Source organism: Rana temporaria, chromosome 7, assembly GCF_905171775.1.
Source record: "Rana temporaria chromosome 7, aRanTem1.1, whole genome shotgun sequence".
NCBI lineage: Eukaryota > Metazoa > Chordata > Amphibia > Anura > Ranidae > Rana > Rana temporaria.
This window is the reverse complement of record NC_053495.1, coordinates 82,684,096-82,697,301: the sequence shown is the minus strand read 5'-3', so window position 1 is coordinate 82,697,301 and position 13,206 is coordinate 82,684,096. Positions and strand designations below refer to the sequence as shown.

At 43.7% G+C, this 13,206-nt stretch overlaps 1 protein-coding gene across 8 annotated transcripts in view; it reads right to left on the bottom strand.

The window, feature by feature from the left end:
• Positions 1-13,206, bottom strand: part of UBN2 (ubinuclein 2) — a 1,075,602-nt gene that overhangs the window by 231,961 nt on the left and 830,435 nt on the right. For 7 of the 8 annotated variants that reach the window (XM_040360987.1, XM_040360994.1, XM_040360989.1 and 4 more), the window contains 2 exons: positions 8,401-8,544; positions 8,256-8,306 (listed from right to left, as the gene is read on the bottom strand). The exons of the other annotated variant lie outside the window; for it this stretch is intronic. In XM_040360987.1, the coding sequence (XP_040216921.1) occupies positions 8,256-8,306; positions 8,401-8,544 (195 nt within the window). The remainder of the gene's footprint in view (positions 1-8,255; positions 8,307-8,400; positions 8,545-13,206) is intronic. 8 annotated transcript variants of the gene reach the window in all.

The following is a 13,206-nucleotide window of genomic DNA, read 5'->3' as shown; positions in this document are numbered from 1 at the left end:
ATCTCATAAAACAGAGTGCTATTTACAAATATTAATTAAGAACACTATATGTCAAAACACCTTGCTTTTTCTACTTTCAAGTAGTAACACTATATCATACTGTTTTATTATTTATATTTATTTTTATTTTCATTGTATTACTTCTATTCATAATGACGGCACACCAAGGAATGTTTTTCCCTTATGCCTCTGGGCGCAGGATGGATTCAGGAGAGCTATACGGACACGTAGGGAGCTGCAGGGGTTAAGAGGGTTTATCACTCCCCTTTCATTATTGTTTCCCCTCAGGTCCCTTTCTTTTAGACCATTTACGCCAGCACATCCATTCCCAGCTTGAGTTTTGTGTGTTTTTTCAGCGCTGCTGCGCTGTCTATTCCATTTGCCTTCCAGCTATCTTGTACTGGAAACCTTTCCAGCCTCCAAAATGGCGCCGATCGTTTTTGGACCGCCCACAGAGACCTTTTCCTTGGTCTCATGTGTGCTGTCATTACTTTTGGCTACATTGGGATCAGCTGAGCTTGTCAGCTGGGTGGATTATTTTCCTTCTGCTGACGCCCAGGTCATGTGTCTGCACTGCGGCGCTTTGATTGGTCAATCATCGCCGTGGTGGCAGATTTAAAGCCCAAGCGATGTGTTAGGCGCTCCAGCTGAGACCAGACCTAATTAATGCAAGGAAAGGCTGCTGTATGCACAGCTATCTAGGTGGCTCTGCCTTTTCATCTTTGGACTTTGTCCTAATCAGGTATTTACCTTACAAGCTTTTTGGCTTTGTGCTTACACACTGTGAGCATTAGGGATTTGTTTGTTCTGTGCATTTTTTGGCACTGAACTATCCCTATTTACTTATAATATACTTTTTTATTTCTCCCCTTTTTTCTTAACAGAGCGGATGCCGCTTTTTGATCAGGTTATTTGAGGGGCTGTGAGAGTGTCTTCCTTCCCCTTTATCCTCTTTCAATCCATATCTATGGCAAACATTAGACTGTTTCTACTGACAATAGGCATTTTTGCCTACTATTGACAGGTATATATATTACATATATTGTTCATTATAACAAGTTTTTGGAGTGTATATTCTCTTTACCCACTGTTGCATAATACAACTGAGAGTAGTTTGCATATGTGTTTCCACATGTGCTTTCCTGATTTTTCAGATTAATTCTATTAATGGCTTAAAATCCTGCTGTGGTTCTCCTGAACTATTCTGTTTTCCCTGAGGACTCTGGTTCCTTCCTGTATGGTCTGCTGTCTTTTGCTGTTTTACCTTTTTGGTAAGTAAATATTATTGTTTTTACTTTTGGCCCCTGTTTATATGTAGTTGAGATCCTTGAGCATGCATTATCTACAATAACTGATGTATTCATGATCAATATTTTTCTTTTCCCCTTTTTTGACATTTACCAAAATGTATTGATATATAAATGATTGTTTTCAACAGTCATTTAATTATATGTCTTGTTGTTTTTTCTTTTGATATTTAGCATTGTATGTCTGAAAGCTCCTGAAGAAACTCGTCGGAGTGAAACATGTAGAGCTGACTTAAACAATGCTTCGTCTTGATATCACGTATTTAATCGAGATGTATTTCAAATTTATCGTATTTATGGCATATTAATTATTTGTGTAATAAATTATATTTTCTAATTTTATAATCAAATTTTGTCTGATTATCTATTTGCACCGTTCAAAAGCCCCGGGGTCCTTTTGGTTACCCCCTTTCCCCCCCCCCTTCTCATTTCTTCTTCATTGATTTAAAAAAAAAAAAAATGGTGCCTTCATCTAGGCCTATGGCCTGGAGGCCTCCCAGCCTGAGTTTCATTGCTTTTATGTTGGCCTTTAGGCTGGGGCGGTCTAGCACGCCACTCCCTCTGCGGTGACAGGTTAGAGCTTGCTCTTCTTGCTACTGCAGGTATACGACCCCTATTGGGGTTGTCACCTTACAGAGTCCACCCTTGGTTTGGACTCAAATTCAGGACTTGGTCGGCCAGTCCTGTCTAAATTGTCCTCCTAGGCATTTTTATCTAGGTCTCTTTCTTTTCTTTTTCTCTCTTTCCTTTCTTCCCAACTCTAATGTCTGCTCATTGTATCTCATATTTTTCTTTTTGTTTCCCTTTAAATCCTCAGAAGTTCACACGGAGGGCCTCTACTTTGGTGGGAATTAACATACGACTTCCACTTGACTCCTCATTGCATGGTCCTGGTCTTTCGTGGGTTAAGGTAAGCCTTTCTCCAGTATGCTCGCCCTCACCCTTTTTGGTCCATGGCTGACACACCTCCCAGACTGGCTGCGCTTAGGATAGCCTCACACAATACACAAGGCCTAAACTCCCCACTCAAAAGACGCAAGGCGTTTCAGAGTTACCAATCCAGGGGTCTGGACGTTGTCCTACTCCAGGAGACCCATTTCCCCATCACGTATAACCCCCCTTTTCTACACCGTGGATACCCTACTTTTTTTTGGGGGAATGCTGAATCTAAAAAAAAGAGGGGTAGCTATCCTTTTCTCGAAAAAGACCCATTTTGTACACTCTATGACTGTCACAGACAAGGGCGGGCGTTATATTCTTGTTAAGGGTTCGATAGAAGGTAAGGTTCACACCATAGTCTCTTATTATGCTCCCAACACTGGGCAAAATCAATTTTTCTCCAAATTATTTACCACTTTGGCGCCGCATTTTGAAGGCAGGGTGATTTTGGGTGGTGATTCTAATGTCACCTTTGACAATATCCTTAACAAATCAGCAGCTGGGATCCCACACCTCAAAAGACCTCCTAAACATAGCCTTCAAGTTGCCCGTCTTCTGCATTCACTGGGTCTCGTAGACACTTGGAGGGAGCTTAACCCCACGGTAAAAGACTACACGCATTACTCGGCTCCTCATAAAACTTACGCGAGAATTGATCATATCTTTTTACATGCCTCTGAGGTCCACAATGCGTCTTCCGCATCCATTTTTGATGTTCCATGGTCGGACCATTCTTTGGTGCTCGTCAAACTTGCTAATACGATTTCTCCTCCCGGGTTTCGTCCGTGGCGCCTTAACGCATCACTTCTCTCTAACTCGGTTCATTGTACCATGTTGGAGAAGGAGATTCGGAAATATTTTGAGAACAATGACAACAATGAGACTTCTAGTTCCCTATGGGGGGCTCATAAGGTGGTAATCCGGGGTAAGATCATACAGCTTTCGTCGAAATTGAAACGGGAACATAAGATAGACATACTGAAACTTGAGAAAGATTTTGGAATTCTAAGTAAGTCCCACAAGTGGGACCCCTCTCGGGCTTCCCTTGCCAAGCTTGATTCTGCCAGACTGGCGCTCAATTTGGCTCTCACATCCTTGGCGGACAAACATCTGTTATGGCGGAACAGTAAATTATATATGCGGGTGAATACGTTCGGGCCACAGTTAGCAGCCAAACTCTCGCCTAAATTGAGGTCGTATGCGATTCCCAAGATTAAGGCTTCGAATGGCCACTTGACCCAAAACCCCGAAAAGATTCTCAAGGCCTTTCAATCTTTTTACTCAACTCTATATTCCTCCGATGCACGACATTCCCAAGCGGACCTTGACACTTTTTTGAAGAATGTCCCTCTCCCCAGACTTTCAGACTCCCATCGCTCCATCCTTGATTCACAAGTAGCAGAGATTTGCGATGTTATTAAAGATCTTACGACTGATTCGGCCCCAGGACCTGACGGTATTTCAAACCATTACTACAAGACTTTCTCTGAGATTCTGGTTCCCTATCTGGTTTGGTTCTTCAATTCCATGCGTAAAGATCCATTATTAGATCCCTCAGCGAACCTAGCGCTCATATCAGTCATTCCCAAACCGGGGAAGGACCCTAGTGAAGTGAGCAATTATAGGCCAATCTCGTTAATTAACAATGATATGAAGATAATGACGAAAGCCTTGGACAATAGACTGGCTTCCTTTATTGGCTCTTATATTAATAAGGATCAGGTGGGTTTCATCCCGGGAAGACAGGGACCGGACCAGATACGGAGAGCAGTGGACGTTATTTCCCTTATGAGGTCAGGCTGGGATGGAGGGCCCCCCCAAGAAGGCTACCTGCTGTCTATTGATCTGCAAAAAGGCATTTGATACGTTTGAATGGCCTTACCTTTTTGAGTTGCTCCGTCAATGGGGTTTCGGGCCTGACTTTATCAAAATATTGGAAGCACTTTATTCCCAACTGATAGCACAGGTCAGATTTCAGGGTCATTTTTCGGTGCAATTCCCCATCAGAAAGGGAACGAGACAGGGTTGCCCCCTTTCCCCCCTTCTTTTCGCGGTGGCCATAGAAACTTTGGCCATCGCGATCAGAAATCACCCTGATATCCAAGGGGTTCGCTGCTGACAATCGACGCATAAATGTGCCTTGTTCGCAGACGACGTCCTCCTCTTTCTCACAGCCCCACTCACCTCGACCCCTAACGTAATCCACCTCCTTAATGATTTTGGCGGCATATCAGGTCTGAGAGTTAATATGTCTAAATCGGTGGCACTTAATGTATCCCTCCCGCAATCACAAGTAGACAGCTTGAAAAGTAACTTCCCATTCTCCTGGAACTCTACATCTATCCCTTATTTGGGTATTAACCTCACTTCACAGATTGAGTTTCTCCACAAATATAATTACCCACCCATGGTTAAAAAGTTAATGGAAGATCTACGTCAATGGTCTTTATATAATCTTTCGTGGCTTGGCCTTGTAAATGCAGTTAAGATGACCCTCCTACCCAAGATTTTATATCTTTTCCGCTCCCTTCCCATCCCGGTCACTAAATCATATATTGATTCTCTTCAATCTGCTATAACTAAATTCATTTGGGAGAAAAAAGGGAACCGCCTTTCTAAATCGGTGCTTTTTAGGCCCAGGCTGCCTAATTTGTGGTGGTACTATCGTGCTGCCCAACTTAGCCAGTTTTCTATAATTTACCTTAAAGGTCCCAAGCCAGATTGGGTCTTCATGGAAAGAGCAGCGACCCCGGGATTTACTTTAGATTTCTAGATTTCCTTTTATGGACCCATCCTAGGAACCGACCTCCAATTTTAGCTCCTACACTGTCCCACTCTATGTCTCTTTGTGACTCATTACATAAACTAACATCAGTGGTATCTCATTGGCACTCTCTTGCACATATCTTCCACAATCCTCGATTCCCACCCGGTTTAGACATTACAGCCTTCAAATGGTGGCTTGACAAAGGTTTATATAGAATTGGCCACTTTTTTAATTCGAACGGACCCCTCACATTAGGTTATTGCTCCTCTAGATTAAAAATGCCCCCTTCTGAGAAATTTCGAAAATTTCCCACTTTTTTACACCAGATTTAGAGGACCTGTACGGAACAACCTTCTGTGACCCCTTATGAGCAGTGGTGATCCTCAGCCATGGACACAAAGAGGGCTATATCTTTAATTTATTCAGCTTTGGCCGAGCCTCTGGAGAAAGCGCTTTACATGAAGAACTGGGAGCGTGACCTTGATCTCGATTGGTCATTGGAACGATGGCATTCTAATCTGGCTCGTTCCTTTAAGGGCATTCTGAATGTGTCACTTACCGAAGCGTGCCTCAAGGTCATGACCCGTTGGTACTTAGTTCCCACCCGTATTGCCAAATTTTACCCGCAATCCTCCCCTCTGTGTTTTAGGGGTTGAGGACTTTCTGGTTCATTCCTTCATATATTGTGGGAATGCCCCAGGATCCGATCCTTCTGGCACAAAGTTTTCCACCTTATTAGAAAAGTCACAGGAATAGGGGTTGCTTGTGATCCTGCAATTGCCTTACTTAACAGCCCTATCCCCAAAATTCCCAAAAGCTCACAGGCGCTGATATTTTTTATTTTATTAGGGGCAAAGATGACTATCACCAAGGCTTGGAAATCCCTGTCAGTCTCTATTTTAATGGCTAAGAGAAAAATCTCATGGATGATGTCCAACGAGAGGATTTCCAACGTAATCCTTGATTCAGTTGATAACTTCAAGCTTATCTGGGAACCTTGGGCAACATATGTTGGAGTCCTCCTCTGATTCCTTTTGTATGCTCTTGAAATTTACGGTTTGCTAGGCCCTCCGTGTTCCTCTTGCTTTTTGATCTTCTGTCTTCTCCTCTCTGCTCGGTTTCCCCCTATCTTTCTCTATTTCTTTCCTTTTCTTCACTGTACTAGTCTCTACAATTTGATTAACGTTACAGTTCAGGCCCGAGAAAGTCCATTTTGTTCTAATCATTTAATTGCATACGGTTCTGACTTTTATTCTTTTGCAATAAGGGTTTGTGATGCTTTATTTAAGGTCATTGAAAGTTTTTTGTTTTTTGGTCATACCAATCTCCTATGACCCATGTGTTTCGTTGACCCTTAAGTCCTCCTCGAGCTTGTCTTAGTCCGGAGCTATGCTCAATATGACGGGCCTATCCTTAGTTATGTTGGTTTATTTGGGCTATTTGTTCTTTTGGGAGGATTCTAGGCCGCCCACTCCCGGGACAGTGTGTTCCCTCTTGCGGCTCGGGGGGGGGGGGGGTCGGGAATTTCTGTCACTATGGTTAGGTTTGCCTGTGATTTCCAGCTGATGTTATTATGGATATGGCTATTTACTGTTTTCTTTTGATCTGGACTTATGGTACCTTTATGTATAATTTGCAAACCTTTTCAATAAAAATATTTAAACACAAAAGAAAGCTCTATTTGTGGGGGAAAAAGGGACACAAATTTTGTTTGGGTACAACATTGCATGACCGCGCAATTAACAGTTAAAGCAGCGCAGTGCCAAATTGTAAAAAGACCTCTGGTCTTTAAAGCGGGGGTTCACCCTATAAAAAATTTCCAACACTACATCCAGCCCAGTTCTGCAAATAAAATTACACAGTCTTTTTTTTTTCGCCGTAGATAGCGTTTATCGTTAGAATTCACCACGGCTTCCGGGTAGGGAATCCCGCGGGAGTGGGCGTTCCTATTGACATGCCAAACGACGGCGCACACAGCGCGTCACAACTTCCCGAAAGAAGCTCGGGTCTATTCGGCGCCTGCGCACCGGCGACGAATAGAGCCGGTGCGCAGGCTGTGTGTATGACTGTGTGTCCCAAGCGTGTCACGATCCTACGGGGTAAAATGACCGCACCAGCCAAGCAGACTCTGGCTGGAAAAAGCGCCCAGAGGCGATTCAGTTCGCATTAGTAGCGCTATACAAGTCATTCATTCATCTGTATCATCCATATATTTGAAGTTATATCTTTTGGTATTATCACAAATTATATTTGATATTAGTTTGTACTGTTTAAGTTAATACATATATATAGCTTAGCACATAGTTGTATTGATTTTTGTCTTCAAACTAGCATGGATAAACAAATTTGATTTCATTGATTTGTGGAAAGACGTGAAAATCTCCTTAATCATAGATTATTGCATACTTCCATAAATATAATACTGTTGATATTTCAGTATAAACATCTGAAAACATGCATCATGTTAATATACATGAAAATTAGAGCTGCAAGATTAATCCTTCAAAAAATCATGATCTCGATTCAACCTCCCTTAGATTCGAATCTGGCATTTCCACGATTCATGTAACAAGTGCAGAGCGGTTTTCTGCTCAGAGATGAAAAAAAAATCGAAATAAAAAAAAAAAAAAGGCCAACAAAGCTTATCACAACATTGCTCAGCACTGAGAGAAAAAAAACATTGTATCATTTGGTTCTTTTAGATCAAAGGAATGAACTTCGGTCTCCAAATGAGACCAGTTTAACCAGCCCTTTTCTGACACTTGTTGCTTACAAGTTAAAAACAGCATTTTTTGCTAGAAAATTACTTAGCACCCCCAAACATAATATATTTTTTTTAGCAGAGACCCTAGAGAATAAAATGGTGGTTGTTGCAATATTTTATGTCACACTGTATTTGTGCAAAGGTCTTTCAAACCTAATTTTTTGGGAAAAAATAAACTTAAATTAATTAAAATAAAAATAAAAAAAGCAAACAGTAAAATTAGCCCAATATTTTTGCATAAGTTGAAAGATGAGGTTGCGCCGAGGATCGTGATCTTTATTGTAAGCAAAAAAATAAATAAAAAGTATTGAAATTCTCATTTTATCCAGAATCGTACAGCTCTAAAGAATGTATTTTGACATCAAATCCCATTACACAAGCAGACTATGAAAAATACACTATAATTTCCCTTTAATGAAAACAAGCTACAATTAATAGTACACACTATTCACAAGAAGTTAGTATGCTATGTACTCACGGAGCTGATGTGAGGTGATTATGCACACTGCGGCTTTCCTTAAACAACATTCTATGAAGATAATGAGTTAAAAACAATTACTAACTTTCATTTACAGAATAAAAATACAGTGGATTTTTCTTTGCCATAGCACAGATGGTGTTACCTGGATTGCATCCAGCCTTTAGGCCATAAAGGTTTTACTTCTGTTTCCATGAAGTTTTTTAGATAATCTTCTGCTGACTGACTTTTATTGGGCTCAAGTTCATAACATCCCAGTTTAATCTTCACTAGGTTACAAAGAAGGTTCCTATATAAAATGAGTAATACAATGAGACAAGACCACATTTTAAGTAGCAGTTAAAGGAGAAGTTCCCCTTTGTAAAAAAAAATGTAAATAATGATTATAATAAATGCACACCTTTTTGCAAATAAAAAAATGTGTACTTATTTTTTTTACTAGAATCCTTGAAAGCATTGCAACCACGATCAGCAGGTCGCGTGTGTAATGCAGGACTCCTGCAAATTGTCTAAGTCATACATCATACGAGCAGGCAGTTAAACAATGACAGGAAGAAATAATTAACTAGCTAGAGTGCTCAATAGTGCCCTGGTAATTCGTTGAGAACAACAAGCTTTTGTGGCTGTCGGTAATTGTAGTTCTCCCAATCACAGAACTCTGTCAATAAATGATGCAGCTGGATCGTTGGAGCAGCATTTTTCTTTAAATTGTGACAGCAAGTTTGGAAGGAAGATCCCCAGCTTGCTGTCACTGGAGGCAATGGGTTGGGGAGAGGCTGCAGCTATGGAAACATGTTACATGTTCCACTCTAAAAATGGTGGAGCATGTAACATGTTCCCAAAGGTGAACTTATGCTTTAAATTAGCATAGCAGTTAGAAAAAATGCTAAGTATAGTTTATATTATTTAACCCTTTTGGTGTATATATACACTGAATGAAATTATTAAAGTCCAACACCAGGAAAACAAAGTCCAACCTTGCAGCGGGTTAGTGCTAACACTGCAGGGGGTTAACTGCTTGTTTAAGTCTAGGGGATAGGAAAAGTACTTTTACTTCCAAACCCTCTGCCCCCATGCTCCACCAGTGGACTGCTCCTTGGCATTGTCACATCCAATACATCGGTCTTATTTTGTCAGAGGGCATTAGATTACTGAAGTGTAGGGAAAAAGAGGCTGCAGGGACTTTGTTTTCTTGGTGTTTTTTCGGAGCTAAAAAAAAAAGGGATTTTTAATACAGCTTACCTGTAAAATCCTTTTCTTGGAGTACATCACGGGACACAGAGCGGCATATTCATTACTATGTGGGTTATATGGAGTACCTTCAGGTGATGGACACTGGCAATCTCAAACAGGAAGTGCCCCTCCCTATATAACCCCCTCCCATAGGAGGAGTACCTCAGTTTTGTAGCAAGCAGTATGCCTCCCAAAATGTTCCCCAAAAGAGGGGTGGGAGCTCTGTGTCCCGTGATGTACTCCAAGAAAAGGATTTTACAGGTAAGCTGTATTAAAAATCCCTTTTTCTTTATCGTACATCACGGGACACAGAGCGGCATATTCATTACTATGTGGGATGTCCCAAAGCAATGCTTTTAATGAGGGGAGGGAGACATCTTCCCAAGACAAAGGATTTAATTTAGAGGTATACTCAAATAATAATAATAAATCCAACTTAGTCGAGAAAAGTTTAACTTAAATTTAAATTTTAACTCAAGGGTGCCCCCGATTCTGAGGGTCTTAAATTGCAGCCTGCAGCACTGCCTGCCCAAAGGCTGTATCAGTATTCCTTCTTACGTCCACCTGGTAAAATTTAGTAAACGTGTGGACTGAAGACCAGGTTGCCGCCTTGCATACTTGAGCCATAGAGATCTGATGGTGTGCTGCCCAGGAGGCGCCCATGGCCCTGGTAGAATGAGCCTTTACTGACAAAGGAGGAGGCAACCTCTTCAAGCCGTAGGCCTGAGTAATTAACTGTTTAATCCATCTCGAGATGGTGGATTTTGCAGCTGCCTGCCCTTTCTTGGGCCCATCCGGTAGAATGAACAACACATCTGTTTTCCGAATCTTCTCTGTAGCTTTAAGATAGGCCTTCATGGCCCTGACAATATCCAAGGTATGCAGCAACCCCTCCTTTCTGGAAGTAGGCTTCGGAAAGAAGGATGGTAGTACCAAATCCTGGTTCAGGTGAAAACTGGATATAACCTTTGGTAGAAAGGAAGGATGAGGACGGAGAACCACCCTGTCCTTATGCAGAATAAGATATGGCTCCTTACAAGATAAGGCTGCCAATTCTGACACTCTTCTGGCGGAAACTATGGCGACCAGAAATACCAACTTCCTTGTTAGTAAAACCAAAGGAACTTCAGCCAACGGCTCAAAGGGTTGTTTCTGTAGAGTTGACAGAACAAGATTTAAGTCCCACGGACAAAGTGGTGACTTAACCGGAGGATTAATACGTAAGACCCCCTGAATGAAGGTCTTAACCAGCGAGTGGGTGGCCAGCGGCCTCTGAAACCACACTGACAAAGCTGAAATCTGTCCTTTGATTGTGCTTAATGCCAGGCCTTTATCCACTCCTAGCTGGAGAAAACTTAACACTCGATCAATGGTATACTTGCGGGAAAGCCATTTCTTGGATTCACACCAGCCTACATAGGCCTTCCAGACCCTGTAATAAATCACCCTGGAGACCGGCTTTCTAGCCCTGATCAGGGTAGAGATTACCTGCCTAGACAGCCCTCTACCCCTGAGAATCAGGGATTCAGCCGCCAGGCCGTCAAATTTAGACGCCGTAATGCAGGGTGGAGGATCGGGCCTTGCGAGAGTAGGTCTGGCCGTAGAGGAAGCGTCCAAGGGTCTCCCACTGCCATCTTTAGGATTAGTGAGTACCATGCCCTCCTGGGCCATGCTGGAGCTACCAGGATGACTGGTTTGTGCTCCACCCTGATCCTGCGTAACAGGCGGGGTAGCAACTGTAGCGGGGGAAAGGCATAAAGAAGTTTGAACTGATGCCAAGGGCAAACCAACGCATCGGCTCCGCAGGCCATAGGGTCCAGTGTCCGGGACATGAACCTGTCTAGCTTCTTGTTGAATCTCGATGCCATGACATCCACGTCCGGCATTCCCCACCTCTGGCAGATTATCTGAAAAATTTGCGGATGCAGAGACCATTCCCCTGGCGACAGAGTCTGACGACTCAAGAAGTCCGCCTGCAGGTTGTCCACCCCGGGAATGAATATTGCCGATATGCAGGGCACATGAGCTTCTGCCCACAGGAAAATCAAGCTCACCTCTCTCTGAGCTGCCTGACTCTTGGTTCCCCCTTGGTGGTTTATATATGCCACAGCTGTGGCATTGTCCGATTGTATCCTCACCGGGAACCCCTGCAATTTGGCTGTCCAAGCCTCAAGGGCTAGCCGAGCAGCTCTGAGCTCCAAGATATTGATGGGCAACTGCCTCTCCGCCTGTGCCCAAGTACCTTGGCGAGTGCAACCATCCAAGATCGCTCCCCAGCCCCTCAGGCTGGCATCTGTGGTCACTATCTTCCAGGCCACGGGGCTGAAAGATTTTCCCTTCAGTAGATTCTGAGGATTTAACCACCAGCACAGACTTTGCCGGACTCTTGATGAGAGTGGCAAAGGAAAATCCAAGGCCTGTGGCCTCTTGCTCCATGCTGACAGAATGGCTGCCTGTAGGATGCGAGTGTGGCTTTGAGCGTAAGGTACCGCCTCGAACGTGGCCACTAGCTTGCCTAGTAGTCGCATACATAGGCGAATAGTTGGTTATCTTTTGCTTAGAACCAGATGTATCAAGTCTTTGATGGCCTCGACCTTTACTAGAGGCAGGAACACTCTTTGTTGTTCTGTGTCTAACGTCATGCCGAGGTATTCCAACCGTCTTGTGGGTTGGAATGCTGATTTTTCGCGGTTTAGGATCCAACCGAACCTCTCGAGGTACTGAACCGTGAGGGCCACTGCTCGTTCCAGGCAAGGAGACGAGTGATCTATGACTAGGAGGTCGTCCAGGTAGGCTAGGACCGTGACCCCTTGGCTCCTTAGATTGGCTAGGATCGGAGCTAGGACCTTCGTGAATACCCGGGGGGCCGTAGCCAGCCCGAAAGGGAGCGCCACAAACTGGAAATGACGCTGGGCCACCGTGAAGCGGAGAAATCTTTGATGTGGCTGAAAAATTGGCACATGAAGGTAAGCATCCTTTATGTCTATGGACGCCAGAAAGTCGTCCTTCTGGAGTGCGGCGGCTGCTGACCGAACAGATTCCATCCGGAAAGAACGAACCCTTAGGTAAACGTTTAAACCCTTTAGGTCCAAAATCGGCCTGACATCGCCGTTGGGCTTTGGAATGGTAAACAGATTGGAGTAGAACCCTAGCCCTTGCTCTTGGGCTGGTACCTCTACTATCACGCCCTGGCAAAGCAGATGATCCAACGCCGCCAGTAAAGAGGCCTTTTTTGTTGGATCGTTCGGTACCCTTGACTCCTGATAATGAGGTGGAGGAAACTCTAGAAACTCTAATCTGTAGCCTGTGGCCACGGAAGACCGGACCCATCTGTCGGGGAAATCGGCTTCCCAAACCTCCGCAAAAAGACAAAGTCTTCCCCCCACCTTTGTGGGTGGGGGCGCCCCTTCATAAGGCAGATTTAGGGGCTGTCTTTGCTGGCTTACGAAACCACTGCTTCTTGCCCCCAGAGGCCTGTCCCTGCGACTTATTGTTAAAGTTTGATCTCGCAGGAGGCCGTCGATACTGCCTGGAATTGGAGGGCCCCGGAATAGGGGAGAGCTGCCTCTTGAACGCAGGTCCCCGAAACTTCTTTTTGACTGGTAAAAGGGTACTTTTGCCACTCGATATAGTCTGAATATATTTATCTAGATCCTCTCCGAAGAGTCGACCTCCATGGAAGGGAAAACCTGCCAGAAGTTTTTTGCATGGGGGCTCA